General features: G+C 36.1%; 2 protein-coding genes across 3 annotated transcripts; one reads left to right on the top strand and one right to left on the bottom strand.

Annotated features, from left to right (window-relative positions):
• Window position 1: 1 nt before the first annotated feature.
• LOC139960974 (programmed cell death protein 5-like) lies at window positions 2-5,488 on the top strand. The gene is made up of 6 exons (XM_071959722.1): window positions 2-211; window positions 843-892; window positions 1,324-1,385; window positions 1,983-2,074; window positions 2,529-2,600; window positions 3,490-5,488. The coding sequence occupies exons 1-6, from the start codon at window positions 155-157 to the stop codon at window positions 3,535-3,537; spliced, it is 381 nt and encodes a 126-aa protein (XP_071815823.1). The 5' UTR covers window positions 2-154; the 3' UTR covers window positions 3,538-5,488.
• Window positions 4,382-17,800, bottom strand: LOC139960958 (lipid scramblase CLPTM1L-like). Of its 2 annotated transcripts, none has more exons than XM_071959687.1 (15): window positions 17,641-17,800; window positions 15,009-15,189; window positions 13,684-13,781; window positions 12,989-13,172; window positions 12,375-12,502; window positions 11,721-11,793; window positions 11,445-11,562; window positions 10,771-10,865; window positions 10,175-10,259; window positions 9,586-9,689; window positions 8,878-9,077; window positions 7,991-8,081; window positions 7,535-7,579; window positions 7,125-7,240; window positions 4,382-6,629 (listed from the first exon to the last, which is right to left on the bottom strand). In XM_071959687.1, the coding sequence occupies exons 2-15, from the start codon at window positions 15,171-15,173 to the stop codon at window positions 6,530-6,532; spliced, it is 1,602 nt and encodes a 533-aa protein (XP_071815788.1). In that variant the 5' UTR covers window positions 15,174-15,189; window positions 17,641-17,800; the 3' UTR covers window positions 4,382-6,529. The 2 variants fall into 2 exon arrangements, with proteins under 2 accessions (XP_071815788.1, XP_071815797.1); XM_071959696.1 differs by having other exon boundaries at window positions 17,530-17,791.
• Between the last annotated feature and the right edge of the window lie 1,389 nt (window positions 17,801-19,189).

Here is a 19,189-nt window from a genome sequence, read left to right as displayed (position 1 = left end):
TTGCTAGAACCAACAAATGAATCTTATCAATTTCTATGGTTTTAACGTACTGGGTTGGACTTGGCTACACAATCTAACTGGTAAAGTTTGTAACATTTGGCGCTCATCTATTCATTGAGTTTCTATATACAGTTTTACTTCAAGTTTATCCAAAATGGACGACGATCTGGAAGCTATAAGGGCAAAGCGGATGGCCGAACTCCAGCAGGAGGTTAGTGAAGTAAAACCTATATAGGCTACATATAAAAATTTAGTTTAAACTGTGTATTATACTACAGCCTAGCAAGTAGCAGTAGTATAGGCCTATTAATAGTAGTATTGTCTACAGTTAACAAGGCATGCACTTGGCTAGGCTTAAATTAAGCACTGTATTACTGTTACTTATATTAGTACTAAACAGTAAGCACAGAAGTGCTGATGATATTGAAAAAAGGGGACACATATTGGTTTGTTTCAGACTCAGAGAGTTTCTATATGACAGTATGTGATCCCCAGCTTGTTGCTATCACTGCTGCCACCATTAACATTAAGTCATTGCACACAAGTCACCATGTTTTGACATGGTTAGGGCACTGAGGCACAGTTTACATTTTTGATGCACTTGTGAGTCGAAACTTGACAGACAATCTGCAAACACTTAACTTGACCCTCCTTCATGTACATTTACCCCAAAAAAGGAATGTTTAACAACAACAAAATATTGCACACCATAACTACAACCTATTCAGCACACCCCTAAATCTTTTCCACATACTAAAAAGACAAGTTTGCATTATTTGCTACTGAGTTTACAATGTTAGAAATTTCACTGACCAGTGTAATATTTTCCATTCATTTTTCAGATGGGTGGAGGAATGGATAAACAGCAGAAACAGCAACAAGAGGCACAAAGGTACCATATATATATACAAGTACTAAGATAACATACATCTTGTTTATTATTGTTCCATGTGTAGAATTATTTATTTATTTGAATTATGTCTCCATATTTATGGCACTATTTATATTCTACACTTTTCAAATTGAACAAGGTGTTTTCAAAGCTTCTTATAAAGTTGCAAGGATAAAATTGCTAAAAGGAATACTGTAGCTAAGGAAGGAATAACTTGTAAAACTCTCAAACAGCCTAACAGTGCAGAATAACTCAGTGTATAGTTGCTGCTGGAGGCATCAAATGATGGTAATGTAATGAGTACCAATTCTCTGTCTGCTGTGTAATAAAGCAATGTATGAAACAAATTGGTGGCTACTTTTTCTGACATTGTCAGCTTTCAGCTGATACTAATGACAGCTGCTAACATTTTCTTTTCTCTTAAATGCCAGGAGAGAAGAAATGATGAATTCAATATTAGCTCAGGTGTTAGACCAGTCAGCCAGAGCAAGACGTAAGTAGAGGCCATAAATTGATTCCCTACTTTGGTCGGTTGCTGTTAAGTAATTTCTGTTACAGTGCTAAACTGGTTTTGATTTGATGATAGATTGCTTGTTATGTAGACAAGGTGAATTTTCTTTTAAAGTTAGGCCAAAAACCAGCACAAGTTATGCGAGGTTTGACTCAATCCTTGGGACAAACCCAGAGAAAGGTGCGATTTAATAAGAAATTTAGTTGACTGGCAACTCCTTTGACAACAGTCCTGTTGAAATTAACATGGCTGTCACTTTAGATTCCAATTTTTATAGCTTTATGTTTGTTATGCCATTCTAGAAGACCTCACTGTTGAGTTTACTTTTAATATGCCAAGAACTTTGCCATGTTACTCAAATCTTTGTACTTTTTGCTGTGTAAATGAAAAAGAAATTTTTCCCCATGGAAGTCCTTTGGAATCAACAAATTTTGTGATATTACTCTTTGAGAAATTGACATTGATTTGATTTCATTGTAGATACTCTGATCCGTGGTAATTAACTTTCCATAGTACATACACAAGACAGTTGACAAAGAAGAACATCTGCTTAATTGTAAATGTTTTTATTCTATATAGTGAACAGTATAGCCCTGGTGAAACCTGAAAAGGCAAAGATGGTGGAGAGTATGTTGTGCAATATGGCGACCACAGGACAACTACCTGGCAGGGTAATTACACTGTAGATAAAAATTATATAAGCACTTAAATGGTATGGTATGTATTGAATGATTCGATTGGAAAACGTTTTTGCATTCCTTTTTACATTTTATAAAAAAACAGTCAAATTATCCTAGGTCCAGAAAGAATGTTTGCAGTTGGCTATTTACTCCTTTTGTTGAATTTCCTTAATAGTTCTATTTGTGGAAATATCATTTCCCTCTGTGGATAGAGGATTTAAATATTATGAAGAAAAAATTGAAAATATTTTTTGGATAAAACATAAAACACAAGTTTTGACTCAGTTGCCAGGATGATATCATTTACTCTGTTGTTGCCAGATGCATTCACAAAGTGTCATAAAAAATATAAAAAAATGAAGGGAAAACATTCATATCTTGGCCATGAATATTTGCAATATCCCCTGTTTAACCATTGGTACTCTCTTTATCACTTTCTAAATAGATTGGTGAGGATCAGCTGAAGAGTATGTTAGAGAGTGTCTCTCAACAAACCAAGAAAACCACCAAACTTAAGGTAGAGTATTGATCATTACATGGAGAAAAGTATAGAGTCAATGAGGTGGACATCAATGTGTAGTTTGATTACACTGATAAGTGAGAAAGTAATAACACTGCAGTGGGCAAGGTCTTCAAAACCCTAAACATACAGCCTGCAGACCGCTAAACACGTCGGAGCAATGCCTTTAGAGGGTGTGAAGACTCACGCACAAAGAAACGTCTCATGCCGGTAATCTGACCTAGTTTCGAATGAGGTGTAACAGAAGTGTTAGACACCACCATCGATCCCAGAAAATACACACACAGCTTGTTACCGTCGGTAATTAGACACTAGTGTACAGTCAATACATACAGCTACAGTCAATGCCCACAACACAGTGTACATAGCAATGATGGACATATCAGGTCTAGATAAAAGATAACAAGGTATCATGTTTCATTACTGTCTGCATTTTGTAGCGACAACAAGAAAACTTCACTTGCAAGCAACAGAAAGTTTACTTTTTCAGAGCGCGGCACGCGGTTTGGGGCGATGCCTTTAACCAAACCTTGATCAAACCAATTGATCAAACTAATTGAATTAGCCGAATGAAAAAGTAAAATGAAAAGCCATGAAAGGTTTGGGTGGCTCTAAGTGACCTCTCCACACCATGATGTGCAACTGTGTACTCTTTACTGGGGAATCATTTTATATTAATTTCTTATTAGAGAGATAGAAGCATTTATGGGCAAGCAGCCCCACCTTTCTGTAGAGTCTTAACAAAAGCTAGATGTGTCTTAAGTTTATTGAGATTGAACAGGTTGGTAGAATGCTGGCAGCAACTCTAGGAAAATGATTATACTACTCCTGCTCTCCTCTGTCAGAAATATTGACATATCAAGTTTTCATCTTCATCTTTCTGCAGTACGAGAGAAGAAGAGTACTCGATTCAGACGATGAGGATGACTACTGAATGTTTGCCTCTCCCGCAAACAGAATGACTGCATCGCTGGAACAAATGATGGGCATCACCTTGAACTCCTGGGGCTTGGAACAGAAGTTTTGTCTAAAAGGAGTAAGGGCATCAATCCGCATCATAGACTTGGGGAGTGTAAACCTCCCTTTTCAATTTCTGAAGTAATTTTTCGTTGCTGTGTATTTAAGATTCTCTATGCCCATAGTTCCACACCTACGTACTGTAGGTATGAGAGCAGAATAATATAGATAGAAAGGGTTTTGATTGGGACGAAGCAAAATAGGAAGGATGTATCAATACAGCCAGCACCTCTCACAGTGTATTTCATCTTGGGACTCCTTTTTATACATGTACATTGAGATTGCTGCAATTAGCTACGAATTGAAGTTTGCGAGTTAGATTTTTCTATTTGTTAGGATCATTTGTACTTATGATAACGTCATGCATACTGACAAACTTCATTTTGTTACTATGTTAATTTATTGGATAGTTACGTCCAGAAGCCAGCAGTATGCTTAGCGTTGTTTTGTGTGTGTAGTATTGGATGCACGTGAGGTAATGAAACTGCTACAGTGAATGTAAAGTTTTAAGAACAGTTGTATAGAAGGTTGAGTTAGTGATATATGCCAGATGTGAGACAATGAGAGAGGTTCATGGATACGGTTGAAGTAGTGGGATAGATATGGCCGAGGCAGTGGGTGGAGCTAGTGGAATAGATTTGGTCGAGGTAGCAGGACAGGCTGGGGTGCGTATGATAAGAAGAAAGTGGTTGTGGAATATGCCACAGTGAATGTGTGTGTTCATACAGCTGGTCAAACGTCTCCAATCGTTTTTTTTATGATTCGCTGATAATCATGACATATTCTCTATGACAGAGTTGCTGCACCAGAGATTCCAATAATAACAGCTAGTAAGAAATAAGTCTGATGTGTGGTGGAATCATTATCAATCAATGTCAGAACTGAAATGCCATTATAAAGCAGCTGGTTAGTTTTGTGTTGAAACTGTTCCTGATCAAGAGATGGGATTGAACGTACAATCGGTTAATCTGTCGAATTAACGTCACATATTTATGCTTTAAATATCTTGACAAAGCATGCTGAAATTTTTCCGAAACTTAAAACTTGGTGCTACACATCAGATGTTTCTAACCTTCCCTACTTTGCGTATATAACTCAGACTGAACTGTTCATAACTCTTTAAAAATTATTATCATCCAAAACTGTTACATTTTGAGCCAAGAAAGAAATCATTCACACAGTTTGTGCACTTCATTGCATCTATTAATATGAAATGAATCTTTTGGAAACTCAAAAATAGCTAGAGTTTGAAGACCTTATGTGACATCCTCAGTGATAGGAGGATGATGTGTGTCTTTATTGCTGGGCATGGAGATCCGAACAGTTTGTTTTCTTTGAAGTTATGAAATAAATCTAAAAAAAATCATAATTTTCTTGTTTTGTTTTAACTGTACTGTGTACTCCTGTTACTTGTCTTCATATTTTGCATTAGCAGCTAATAATTACATCAGATAGAATAAAAGAAATAAAAATAAAAAAAGAAACAACAGGCTGAGTATTACAAAACTATGTTCATATCCAATATTCTATTCTGGATGTTAAATTCATTTAGCTTTGCAACGTACAGTTGAATAGAATCAATGGTGGTTTCAAACTTGAATCAGATTACCTGTATGACCCGGTTGATGGTACAATACAATACCATACAAAAAGTTTGGATACAAAATATTAAAAATTACAACATTCAGTTGTTCAGTGGGTTGAATGAGAACTTTCTTTAAATGGTGCTGATGTGAAAGCATTAAATTAATTCCTTTTAAAGCAACCTGGTGAATGTAGACAGCCTTGTAAATACATCCTTACTATCCTGTCCAATAAACAGCAAGTCCCTCATCTGACCTCACCACCCCCACCCCCTCTCCTCAAAATATTTCTCCCTCTCAGGAAAATAAGCAGTAGATACTGCCCTCATCTTCTACTTCATGAAACAGACAAACGTACCAGATAGAGGTCTGTTTTCTCACACAAGCTTTTTTTCCCCAGAATGCTACTCATTTCAGTTCTCAAACAAAAATTCTTTAGTCTGCACGATACTACCTCGGTCTACTTATAGTTTAATTAAAATTCATGAAATTAATACAAATTATTGAACCAAACAAAAATATTGCACACAAACATATTGTAACTTATTATAACTGTACTTTACCTTATGAGCTACGCAATCTAAACTGATTCATACCTCCTCAAATTAGTCTTTAACAGGGGAGCAATCATGTCTGGGAAGTGGGGGGGGGCAACTTTTATATTTCACTGGCAAACAGTACGAAAATTCCTAGTGTACAGTACCTATACATATAAACACATCTGGGTATCTAACCGCTAAAATATTTTCAACATTGTTTCTAAAAAGTGCAAAATATAGCACCAGTTAGCATTTATAAGAACCTTCCATTTTATCAAAATTGTTCAAAGGGGGATGGGAATGCCCTCCCCTAATACCCACTTAGATGACTAAACATCTCAACCACCCCCCCCCCACCCCAATGCAGTACAAAAGCGGTTGGTCTTTAGTAGTAGATTTAAGAATATTGATGTCACTGTGTCATCCTGACCAGTAAAATCGAGCAAAGATGAAAGCATTTTGGATGAATGTCCATTGAAACATGATTCATGCATATTTTACTTTTAGAATTAAGGTTTATGATTGACAAAAATGATGTGCTGTGTGATGTAAAAATGTTATCACTTCACCCTCCCTAAGATCCCAAGAGGAACTACAAAGCCTGATACCAAATCATCACAAACTGTCGATAAGCACCCATCCCTCTTATTTTCAAAGTCACTGTTGCGGGTCCGGTATATACGCTAAGGGAACAGCTCCCTCTATCGCTTTCTCTCTTTTACATGAAGAAGTTGTAGTAAAAGCAAGTCAGTGGTACAATGATCTCTTATCTTGCATATCTTGCAGTTTAATCTCTGTGCTCTTTATCCTCTTTCTCATCATCATCATCATCATCATCATAAGAGACTCCGTATTCGTTAACTCTGGTTTTATCCACTGGATAAAGCCTGTAGGAATATGAGACAGGACAATAAACAGGACAATAAAAGTCGTATTTAACCGAAAAAGTAAAACACCAAATCGAAATTTATGTACAATCATAACACTCAAAAGCAACGACAAGAAATAACATTTGTAGATTTAAAGTTGGAAATTCAAAGTAATGTGATTGCTTTTAGCCAGTTTTAATGTTGCATTTGGTAGGCACTGCCATCAAAATTCCAAAATACTCAAAAATAAGATCATAAATTATAAAACTAGGACAAACATCCTAGATTTTTTTTTAATTTTTTTTTTTAAGGATAATGAAGAAGGAATTAACGATTCCATTTAACCTGGAACATTTCATCAGCAACATAGACAATTTAAATATTACAATAAATAACATGTAATGCACATATTGGAATGTTTGTTTTTTGACCAGATAGGTAGTTATCTAAGACATTTTAGCCAAAGGTCATTTCACTATTTCCTATAAATAATAAAAGAAGACAAAAACTCACCACTTTTGGTAAAGAAATATGAGAAATACAAAGTCATCTCGGAAACAAGCTAGTCGATGAGATGTTGGCATGGTGATTATAAAAGCAAACATGTCATCAATGAAGGTATTGAATGCCTAAAGAAAGAAGGGAAAATATAAATAAATATGAATATTGAACAACAGCGATGAGAAATTATCATAAAGTAACAGATACGGTTGGCTGACAGATATGTGCAATCTGTTTCTTTATTCATTATACCTATGAAAGGAAACCTATTGCAGAATTTTTGGTCTAGACATGACATTGTCCAAGTAAATTAAAGAATAAAGTTAAGGGTTGCAAAGTTTAGATCATCCTACATCTACAGAGGAGGGTATTCTTGTCAATCTCATGTCGTCAATCAAGTAAAATATTGTTAATTCTCTCACCTTGTATGTGAAGGCTCTCCATGGTAGATGGGCAACTGATTTAAGCTGTAAATAAGACAGATATGGTTGATTGCTATGGAAAGTAAACTTGAAAACAATTTGATTGTAGTGGACAATACTTACTGTAGGGAATATTTTATCTGAAATTCACAAACCCTCAGGGCTGCTACCCAGGATATGGACACCAAGGTGTTCCCTGATGTACTGTACTCAATAATACACGCTGTTGTGTTTGTATTAAAAGCAAATCAGCTAAGTTGGACAATCGAAAAGTCAGACCTGGTGGTCCGAGGGACAACCAAACAAAATATTTCATGTCACAAAATTCTTCATAAACTGCAGAATCTTCCAATATTAAAAACAAAAATCTTTTCAATTTTAGCAAACTTAGAACAAAGGCAATCACTTCATTATAACAGAACTACGATTAAACGACACAGAAAGAATCAAACTGACCTTGTAATTTACAAATAACTGTGGCATCATTAGAAGAAAGCCAAATGCATAGACCCCATTAACGAGACAATGGATTATCCAGGAGTACCAGCTTGAAAAATAAAATAAAGAAAACATTTTTTTTTTAAATGTATAGTAAAAGTTGGGTATCATAAAGCAAATGTAGGAAGAAACTCATTGGACTGGTTCCAACTTCCATCTTCACTGCTTCTTCTACTGCTAAGATATATTTTAAAAAAATAATAAAGAAATACAAATTGATTCACCTTATGTGGACAAACAGCCTGCACAATTAACATCCATGGGACTAACACATATAAACTTGTTATTCATTTTGGTTGTTCTTAAAGCCACTTGTAATAATAATCACTATTTTTTATGTTACCTGTGTGAATATTTAACTACACCAATAGGTACAATTATCATGTCATTACACTACTATAGGCCTTAGATGACTGGAATTTTTTCGCCTGATAGTCGATTTCATAACCTTGTCACTTTATGTTCAATTTGACACCTTCTGGCCCCCATGTCTCTCTTACTCCTGGTAATGGGTTCAAGTAGATGGTCTGTGATATCATCATAGCAAATATTGTTCACAAGCTCTAAAAGAATATGACATTTATATTGATTTATCCGTGAACTTTGAATACATATTTGGAATAAATGTTTAGCTGTGAATGTTCTCTGTAATATAATTCCATAAAATATGCAACTTTTTGTAGAATTATGTTTTTCTTTGTGGCAAATGATTTACATATCGTAAAATATCATCCAATCTGAAAAGGCAAAAATATATTGTTGCCACGTGAGTAGGAAGTTTCATTGATTGGTTTATGACAGCAGAGGCACCTACATACAGTAATAAACAACAGAGAGATCAATACCTTTTATATGAAACATAGAGTAGAGAATAGACGGCTCCGGCTATACACAACGGATACAGGATGTACGATAAATATCTCATAGCTTGAGAATCAAACTCATCCGTCGCCTTCTCAGAGTCCAGTTTAGAACCGAACGAAATGACAGGCCTCCATCCCGTGAAAGAAATCTCAGTCTTAAATGCCCTCTTCACCTTCCACATCTGAAAATGAGTTATTATACAACGATGAAAATATTATGGGATAAATAAAGAATCAAACCATGTTAGTATTAAGAGTAAGAGTTCAACTTTTCTTCTGAGGGCCAAACGAATAAAACTGTTAAACTCAAGCTGCGATTATTAAATTTATGTCGTTTTGTTAATTTATGTTAATTTTTGTTAATTTATGTAAATATATGTATTCAGGTGATCATTTTTAAGACAACAACAAGTTGAAGTTTCCCTCTAATACTGTATACATCTGACCTATGTTATTTAAAACTCCATATGCTACAGTATGTTTAATTTCAAAGAATTGATTTGAAATAACATCTATTCTGCATGTAAGCCAGGGGGAGAAAGAAGTATCATTTAGCTGCAGAAATTCTCAGGATACCAAAATGTTTGTTGTTGTTGTTATTGACATTGATTGTCATCCTTGATTGCTCAGATTATATTAAGTAAAATTTCATCAATTTATGGTTAAAAGTAACAAAAATGTTAAACATACCTCTATTATCGTTCCGATTCCACATGGTACCAAAACGAGAAGGCTCGCCTTTTCATCCCAGAGGTAAAGGAAAATAATCATCTGACTCACTGCCCTCCATAATACTGGAATAGAAGGAACATAAATATCGCCAAAACGTAGTCAAATTATTTCTGTTTATTAATTAACATGGGTTTAGGCTGCAGGGGCAGGTACAATGCTAATAAAATACAATTTACAAGGCTTGTAGATGGCAGATACAAGTATTGTGTATTTAGATTACATTTAAATTGTTGGAGATTTTAGGTAAAGTTGTGCTGTAGTACACAGTGAAGAGGAGATGAAAGCACTCCAATAAGTTTTGCTCTTTGTTATTCTATTAATGAACATGAAAGCCAAGATGTCTCTGGTAAGGAATATATATCATTTATCCAAGTCAGCTGTACATGCCAAGAACATTTCATGAGAGGGATCCAAGGGCCTTCATGTCCCCCCCCCCTCGGCCCCTCACTGTTGTAGTATAAAATGTTCACTATGTGCACTGTCGGAAGTTGAGTAAAACTTAAAATTATTTACAAACACACGGGCAGAGTACCAATGTCGGTTATACCTGTTCTGGTTGAGAGTCCTATCATGTTTTTCCGATTTCTCCAATAATGAATGTCGTTTTTGAAGGCCAGAAAGTCGAAGAGCATCTGTAAGGAATAGAAAGTATTTCAAGATGAAGTAACAATCAAATGTTGAAAGTGACTCAGAAGGCTTCTTATGAAAAAGAAAAAAAACCACAGGAAAATTTTTATTCATTTTGAAGAAATGAGAGAGTTTGTTTGGCAATAGATGCAAGCACTCTACTCATCTTCCTTGAGAGAAGTAAACCTTAATAATTATCACTGTCCATAATAACATGTGACATTTATCAAGGGCAGGGGATGGAAGGGAAAGGGGGAGGGGTGGAGGAGGTGAAGGGAGGAGGAGAAAGGGGGATGTGGAAAAGGTGTGAAGGGATATGACTTTTATAACTTACATGAAAAAACTCAGCTTGAAAAAAATAAAATTGAAATGAGCCATGGGCATGAAAGAGTAATTACTACAATTTGAATCAACTATAAATGTTTTGGATTGATTAATTGATTGACTGAATGAATGAATGTATCAAATTGGTTGCATATAAAAGATGGACCTAGGTGAACATATGACTAAACTTACATGGAACATAGACACAACGATAGTCAGAGCTAAGAGATACAGATTGATATCTAAGAAAATAGACAGCACTTCATCGGTATCCTTCTCGGTGAATCCTGCAGAAGAACATAAACAAGAAAGAGAAAGTTTCAGAAAGAAAAGTTAAAGAAGAACTCACTTTTTGATTCACAATTAACAAAATCCTGACAGCATATAAATTTCGGATCTTTGTAAAAAAAAAATTTTTTTTTACATTTCCTTTTTTTTAATTATTCCTAAACAGAATTTTGAGGGGAGCAAAGATACATTTTGTTTTGGCTAGAACAGGAATGGAACCACTGACCTCAGGATAAATAAACCCTAAGCTCTACCAACTGACATATTAAGTCCTGTGGTGATTCCTATATAATCATTTCATTGCTGAGGGTGGAGGGAGGTGGAAGCTTTGAGATGAAAAAAAGATGAAAAAAGTTCAAGTTGATTTAATGTAGATAATCATGGTTAAAATATTTTACAAAGTTTGATCACATCAACGAAATGATGTGGCCAGAACTTATTCGGAGACCTTCTAAATTCAAGCAGCTTTTCAGATATGGGGAATATCCAGAGAAATTTCTAAGGAGAGTCCCTTAGCATATTTAATTGCTTACCCAATTGAAGGTACCATCTTTTCAAAGTTACAGCAGTCTACTTACCAAGATTCACCATCATCTTCATGGACTCTCCTAAAGTCGTAAACAACCTCAGTTTACCGACTGATATTGGCTTATATTCAATATGTAATGGTAACACTGGGGCCGAAGTATTTATTGGCTGCACGAAAAAAGATAAAAAAAGATGAGTATTTTTCAGATAGATGCCATGAAGCAAAGATCAACTGGATTAAGTAATTAATGGAATTTTTGTTAAGACCAAACAAGTGATGAATTAAGAAATAAGAAAAAATCATACAGATATCCTAGATCACTCACCAATAAATCTTTTCCTCTGTAGATGAGTTCATTCACAAATAGGATTGGTAAATATCGATTCTGATCGTTAATCCTGAAAATTGAAAAACCGTCGAATGAATTAATGAGAAAGACAATATTAGTACACGATTGACTCCAGGGTTGAAAAAGGACAAAAATATTCCAAGGATTTTTGCCAAGATGATGGGCAAGTATCTATAACAGAATTGAAACCAGTTCCCTCAGGAATACAAGTTCTGTACTAAAATCAACTCTATTCTTCAGCTCTTCGTTTTCTGGAACTCTATGTTACTAATTTCTTTGCTATGTCAGTCAGAACTCCGAATAAATCGCATGGCATATCATGGTACCTCTTACTGGGTAACTCCTGGCTCTAAAAGTAGTGATTACGTTTATCTACTGATATCTGTCTTCCTAGACTCCTCTTCCAAGAGCACCTGGATCTGCCATTTCTGACATCTGTTTACATAAACAACTTGGCAGCCATTTATTCCAACAATAATAGCTCCCTATTGACGCAATCAACTCCCAATTGGCAGAGTGACCCTGATTTTTGGTTGTTTTATTTCCAGATTTCCTGATTTCTGTTTCTCATACAGAAATATTTTGTAGTAGTTGAAAGAACGTCATGGAAAGACCAAGTCATTAACTCACCTCAAATGTGGAAAGATTTCTCTGGGAATCTGTGTTTTATCAAAAACGAAATTATGACTCATCAAACTGAATTCAATCTTTGGTCTCCAATGTGCCTCAGGGGTACTTTCATTCCTTTTACTTTTGGTCTGAAAGAAAAAAAAGAACGCAAAATGTAGAACCATCCAATTCTGACGGACAGAATTACAGTTATGTAACAACATTGGATCTACACTGGGAATTTATTTATTCGTAACAGATATCTTTATAGTGAAAGCAATTTTGGTTCAAGCGAAGGAAGATATTGTCATGATATCTCAACTTCCAAGAAACAAGCTGTTGCATACAGGATTCATCACTGGCTAGAACAGGATTTGAGCCAGTGACCTCACAAATACAAGTTCCAGGGTGCGAAACCGTTTGTTTAATGGTTTTCTATATATAGGTTAAACATGGTTAGATTACAATTACTACCCAGCTGAACTTCTATACCCAACTGTCATGGACCAACCTCACTATTAATACCACAATATGTTTGTTTTGTCCTTATCTGGTTAGTTTTCTATACAGTTAAATATGGCAAGATAACCATTATTGCTCAGGTAAATTATATACCTCTCTGCTAATTGTCCTACCTCATTAGTCATTCTCAGCAGGTTTATTTCTTCTTCACGTGGCGGTGCGTACTTGGTAACCGAGGTCTCCTTTAAGGACATTCCTTTACCGCTCCATGGACTTTCCCCAACCTTCGTTACCATCACTGTCATATGCAATGTTCCATTCTCCATTGTCTTTTTCGGCAGTGACACGTTAAAGTCCCTTTGTAGTTAAAAAAAGGTAAAAGGTGAAACTTGTAAGTTAGTAACCCAAACCAAAGGATTTGTTTGTATACATACATATGTCTTCTGTGATATATCTTGCAAGTGGATTCTGCATTCTTATTTAATCACAAGTCCCATGAAATTCTATGGCATAAAAATCCACAATTTTTGCCATTTACTAAAAAAAAAAAAGTGAGTGCTTAAAAATTTCTTAATGGCATTTTCCTTAATTACAACACAGAACAGCTAGTTTACAACCTTTCAGAGAACAGCCCAATAATATTTGTTGAAGATAATGAGCAGTTATATGGATCATGTGTTAGGATTGTTCATCATGGGTAACCATTCTAGCCAAACTTTCCTTGACTTGTTCGTCATTTCCATTATACAACAAAAATTGTTAGACCGATGGGTGTACGGGTAATTGTTATACATATATAGTTAGATCATATTACAAATTTTTGGTTAACAAAGTTAGATCATGTTAGGCTAGTATCCTAACCACTTACCATGTTTTGCCATCTTGTATACTGATGGTATCCTCTAACAGCAAATCTAAGTCCTTTTGTTTTCTCTTTCCCGGTTTTACAGCTGTATAAAGTCTCACCTATCAAAAACAAACAATATCAATAGTAGAAATGACCACTTGCAAATTCAAAATATAACAGTCCTTGCTTCAAACTGCTGGATAAGTAGTGTGGTTCCAATATTGTACAGTATATTCAGTGACTTTTCTGCAACCATTTACATGTAACAGTTGACTATATGATACTAAGTCACCTCTCATGACCACATTGTCAACGGTATGTCAAATATCTGACTAAATTAGTCAGTGACCATATCATCCAGCAGGGTACAAGCAGACTTGGGTAGTTGGTTGTTTTCATAATAATAAATTCCGTGGTAAAAGGAGACAAGACGTCAGTCACTGTTGATAGCCGTAGACTGTCCGTGGTATGTATTCTAACGGTGGATGGCTGTAGCCCAGTGACCCATTCATAACCATATACTCCATGGTACAAATGGACCAAGTTTTTTGCTATTTCTTGGTCCTGTGAGATAAGTCATGTACTTGTTGCTAAAGTGGCCCCGATTTGCACAGCATTAGCTAAGCAGTTAATGGAAAAGACTGACATGTCTATATATGTGAAGTAGGCTAGGCTAGGTACCTCTACTGTGAAAGTGTGATAGGTCTAGGCTGTTTTCATGATCAAACAAACTCTTCTTAGACTTGATACATCTGTTGTGCCTTTAAAACAACAATACAGCACAATACTGAAGTCTTGCTTTTGTGTCTGAATGTTTCCCATATCAACAAGAGAGAGCCACATTAGCATTGCAAATACTGCAGCATGTTTTACTAAAAAGATATGAGTTATTATTCAAGTCTTATGAAACTTGTTGATTCCTCAACAGTGAAGGACATCGTCATGTTTTCAACCTCTTACAATTTGCATTTTGATGAAGCTTGAACTACAGAGTATTAACAGATATTAAGTAGCCACTAATAATTGTATTCCAAAGACAAATCAGCAACAATGTTGTACAAGGCATGTATACAGTACAGCTTTAAAGAACATTTTTCATGGTCATATCATAGCCCACTCCCAATTGGCTACATTTCTGAGATCTGGGCTTTCATCAGATAAACAAGCATTAAACATTATCTGCAATCAATACACTGAGAGATATTGAGATGGCAATATGACCCAACACTCCGACAGTGCTGTGACCGCAACTTTACAACTTAGCTACATGGACCATAGCAAGAATGTTAACAGTCCTTATAAATTGTTTTTGAAATCATTTTGAAAATACTTTGTGCTATACATACCATAACTTGTTCCTCCACTGATATTGCAGGGCCAAGACAATTTTTCTTGTCATCACACTGCTTTGGGTTAAACATCTCATACATGGTAAAACCGACTTGAAGGAAATAAGCACAAAAGCAGCCAATCACCACGACGTTAATAATGGAACCAAAAGATGCCATCATGAACTTCTCAGAGAAACTAATGAAAACAGAAAGAAAAGAAGGTACTCTAAATGATCGATAAAAATTTAATTAGATTGCAATTGTCATTGATGCTATTGTATTGTCATCTCTCAAATGCTGTGCTATTGAATGAAAAATCAGAGGGACAAACAACATTAATTAAAGCAAAGGATTAGGAGCATTCTATCGGATTTCACAACAAAACAAAAATGTAAAAGAAAAAAAAGTGTGCACATGACTGAATTCAGCCAAGTAACGTATACACTACAAAATTTTTTACTGGTCAATCTTTGCTTAAAATTTGTTTGGCTGATCGTCTGAAACAGCTTATTTCAGTTGCAGTTTATCAATTTTTCTATGTTATTTGATCCCAAAATTTCCTAACAATATATAGCTCATGACAACTTTTCTAATTTGCATTTTACACAAGTTTGATACTAATGTAACAAAGAATTTGGGCCAAAAAATGTTGAAAACCAACTTGCGAAGTCATCTACAAGGCGAAAAGGAGTGGTGAAGCGCTTAGAGTGTCAACATCACAATCGTTAGATTCCTGGTTCAAATTCTAACCACAGGCACCATATTATCTTGACCTATTCAAAATCGTTGTGGCTATTCGCACGAATGTAATCGTGCGAATAACATTGACTATTCGCACACATGTAACTTGACAAATCAGCGCTTGTGGTTGATGTAACCAATGAACTGTCCTGATATGTGCTGGCCGGGAGGGATGAACAGGACATCGATGGACAATAACACTGCAGTGCATGACAATGGAACAGGAATTTGATAACTATGGGGATTTCCAGGGTTATGTTCATATCTGTGTGGATATCTGCGGATACTTTTTCAATTTTTGTAATAAAGGATTCCTCTTTATTTGATTTCTCACATATTTTACAGATTTGGCTATTGATTTTGAAAAAGATAACCATTTTTTGAGAATCAGCAAATTTTCATCCACCAAAATCTTGAGGGGGGGGGGGGGGCCACGGGGCAAATCGACCGTGCATACCCAACACGTACTGTGGTTGGGGCCATGGTTTACCTTCCCCGCCTACTCAGTACGAACACGTTCGTGCGAATATAAATATTTATTGGCAGTGCTTTTCTAATCACTACATGTCTACTTATACCCACAAACACGTTCGTGCGAATAACAATCCTTATTGGTACTCCTTCGTGTGCAAAGTCACTGTCCATAAGCACGAGCATGTTCGTGCGAATATCGATGCTTATTGGTACGTCAACGTAGCAATAACGGTTGTTATTGGCAAGTGCACGTGCCAATAGACACGACCATTCAAAATTGTTGGTGCCCTGTTGTAAGGTGTAATGGGAGTCTTCCATGGATTGGTATTTCCAATTTGCGAATTAAAAATTGTTGATTCTTTTGTTCTTTCAATGGTTTTGAAACAACTACAGTATGTTCACAATAGCAGCACTACAGTGTTGATCAATGGGGTGACTCCCTCAGTATGTCAGAAAGTGGTCAGGTACTGAGGTTCAATCTCTCTTCATTCGTTGAGGGGAAACCGGAAGCAGGAATGGGTGGGATTAAAAACAGAGCCCAAAATTATGCTTTAAGTTGATATGGCTGCGATAGACATTAGGGAAGCATCAAGCATGGCAACCCTGGTTATATTGACTCAGAATTAATGATACTTGTATTATTATCTTCTTACATCTCTTCCTTATGAAATAAATTATGAGGATTAACTAGGCCTATGTTACATTGTTCAAACTGTAAGTTTGTGCTGAAAAAGGCCAATTCACACTCAAATTTAAGTTGTTATATTATTTATAGGCAGGTCCATGCCAAGGCCATGTCAATTCAATCACAAGCAGTTCTTGGTTTAACTTGTTGTGTGAACATACCTTAGCAGCTATTCCATGAATTTGCTGTTTACATACTAACTTCAGGCTTAACGTACACTTTCGTAACTTATGGCAATGTTTATATATCAAAGTGGCTATTCTTACGACTAGTTGTAAGAATAATTTCCGACTACGCATGCGCAGTTGCTATTTTCATGACCAGGAGTACTATTTTTACGACGAGGAGTAACAATAATTTGCGGTTAGGGTTAGGGTAAGGGTTAGGATTGAGGTTTAGGGTTATGTTTAGGGTTAGGGTTACCCCTACTACATGCGCAGTTGCTTTATTTACTTTACTGCACTTGAATTTGCCTTTGTCGTAAGAATAGTTTATAAATAATTGTTACGACTCGTCGTAAGAATAGCCACGGCCTTTATATATAGTGTAACTAAAAGTTAATTGTGCTGTAATGTATCGGGCCTTGACATAGCCTAGGTCTTGCAAGGCTAGGACTGAATTATTGCCATTGGTTACGTTTAGGCTATCGCCGTTCCAGTATCGGGTGTCTTCTGTTGAACAACCTGGATGATAACGACACAACTACCAACTAGGCTCACAGTACACATATATAATGAATATGCTAACCTGTAATGATATTGCGAATAACTGTCGATTGTCCACAACGACCTTCCTTAATTAACAGGAAACAAGTTTCCTGGGGGTAACATCGCATGTGAACTTGTACTTTTTAGGCTACGTGATTGCTGTAGAAGTCGCCGTCTGATATATTGTGAAGTTAGTTAGCCACCTGGCTCAAACAGGCGATCATAGATATGTCAGACATTCAATTGAGTTTCACCAAATAGTCACTTGAAACTTTAAATTAATTAAATTGATAAAAATATAAATATTTTGACGGCTTGCTAAATATTTATGTTTTGTCTGCAGTTAAAACGATAACAGTCATTAGGGAATATACAACGAAGTAACTCAACGGAGAGTGGGTTGCATTGCGAAACAGCCGTTAACTTCAACTTCATACTTTCCAGCCACTGGTGAATGCGGTGTCACAAAGCTAAAACAGCGGTTGTCATATTTCCTTCATTCCACATAGGACTTACCCATTAGGGTAGATAAGGAACATAGTCAAGTTCTCAATAGGACCAGGGACGTCGCTAGAGGGGATGTGGGGTGTCTCACCCCAAACTTGGTAAAACTGACGGTAGTTGGAAAATTGGAGTGCGGCAGTCGGAATTTCCGACTGTCGCACTCTAATTTACCTAGGCCTATTCATATATTCATGTGATTGTGAATGACCTAAAATTGAAAATTTCGGTCAAAATTGACCTTTAATCAGTCATATTTACCACGTTTTCCTTGCCACTTTGAGAAAATGTATCTCGCGATTCTTATGCTCCAGCATACAAAGCTGTAACGACTTGCCCGAAAAACATAACCAAAGTTTGTTAATGTGCATATCATAGGCATGCATCGGATTTTACAACACATGTCAATAACCGTGCAATCATTTTCCGTGTTTTTACCTTTCCAAGTTGGTTACCATTGGGGAAGTCGTTAAAATATTAATGGTAATAATAATATAAGTTTAACCATTGAAAAACACATTGCAAATTATCTTTCTTTCAGTAGGTACCCGAAAAGTTATCAGCATATTGCCCAAATTTTCACAAAAATAATCGGTTGGGGGGTGGGGCTAATAAGTTTGTGAAGTGAGTGCCAGTGGGTACAAATGTATCGAAAAAAAGTTCGGAACAGTAGGGCAGTCGCGAAAGATGGGGTGCACTGACACTGACCTTATCGTTAACGAGTAGCGCGGGTGGGGGGGGGGTACAAGGCAGCAGTCGGAATTTTCTGGCTTCAAACCCATTCAGTTGGATTTTCAGCCACTACAACCCCCCCCCCCCAAAAAAAAAAAAATCATCAGACCTTAGCTATACGTCCCTGAATAGGACCAATGTAGCTAAGAACTCTAAATGCTCACCCTCTTTATTTTGAAGCTGACAAAAAAACTTTACTTTATACTTTAAATTTTGCAATATAAGTTGCTGGTCCGTTGAATAGTAAAGTTTCCATAAGAACAGTAGTGTGGAGAAACAAGAAAGTTGTTGCAGGTACACAATTTCAATGATGAAGTTTCTAAAGGGGAAATACTTACACAACACAACCAATCGAT

Source organism: Apostichopus japonicus, chromosome 3 (genome assembly GCF_037975245.1).
Source record: "Apostichopus japonicus isolate 1M-3 chromosome 3, ASM3797524v1, whole genome shotgun sequence".
Lineage (NCBI taxonomy): Eukaryota > Metazoa > Echinodermata > Holothuroidea > Aspidochirotida > Stichopodidae > Apostichopus > Apostichopus japonicus.
Note: the sequence above shows the minus strand (reverse complement) of the source record. Positions and strands in the feature narration are given on the sequence as shown.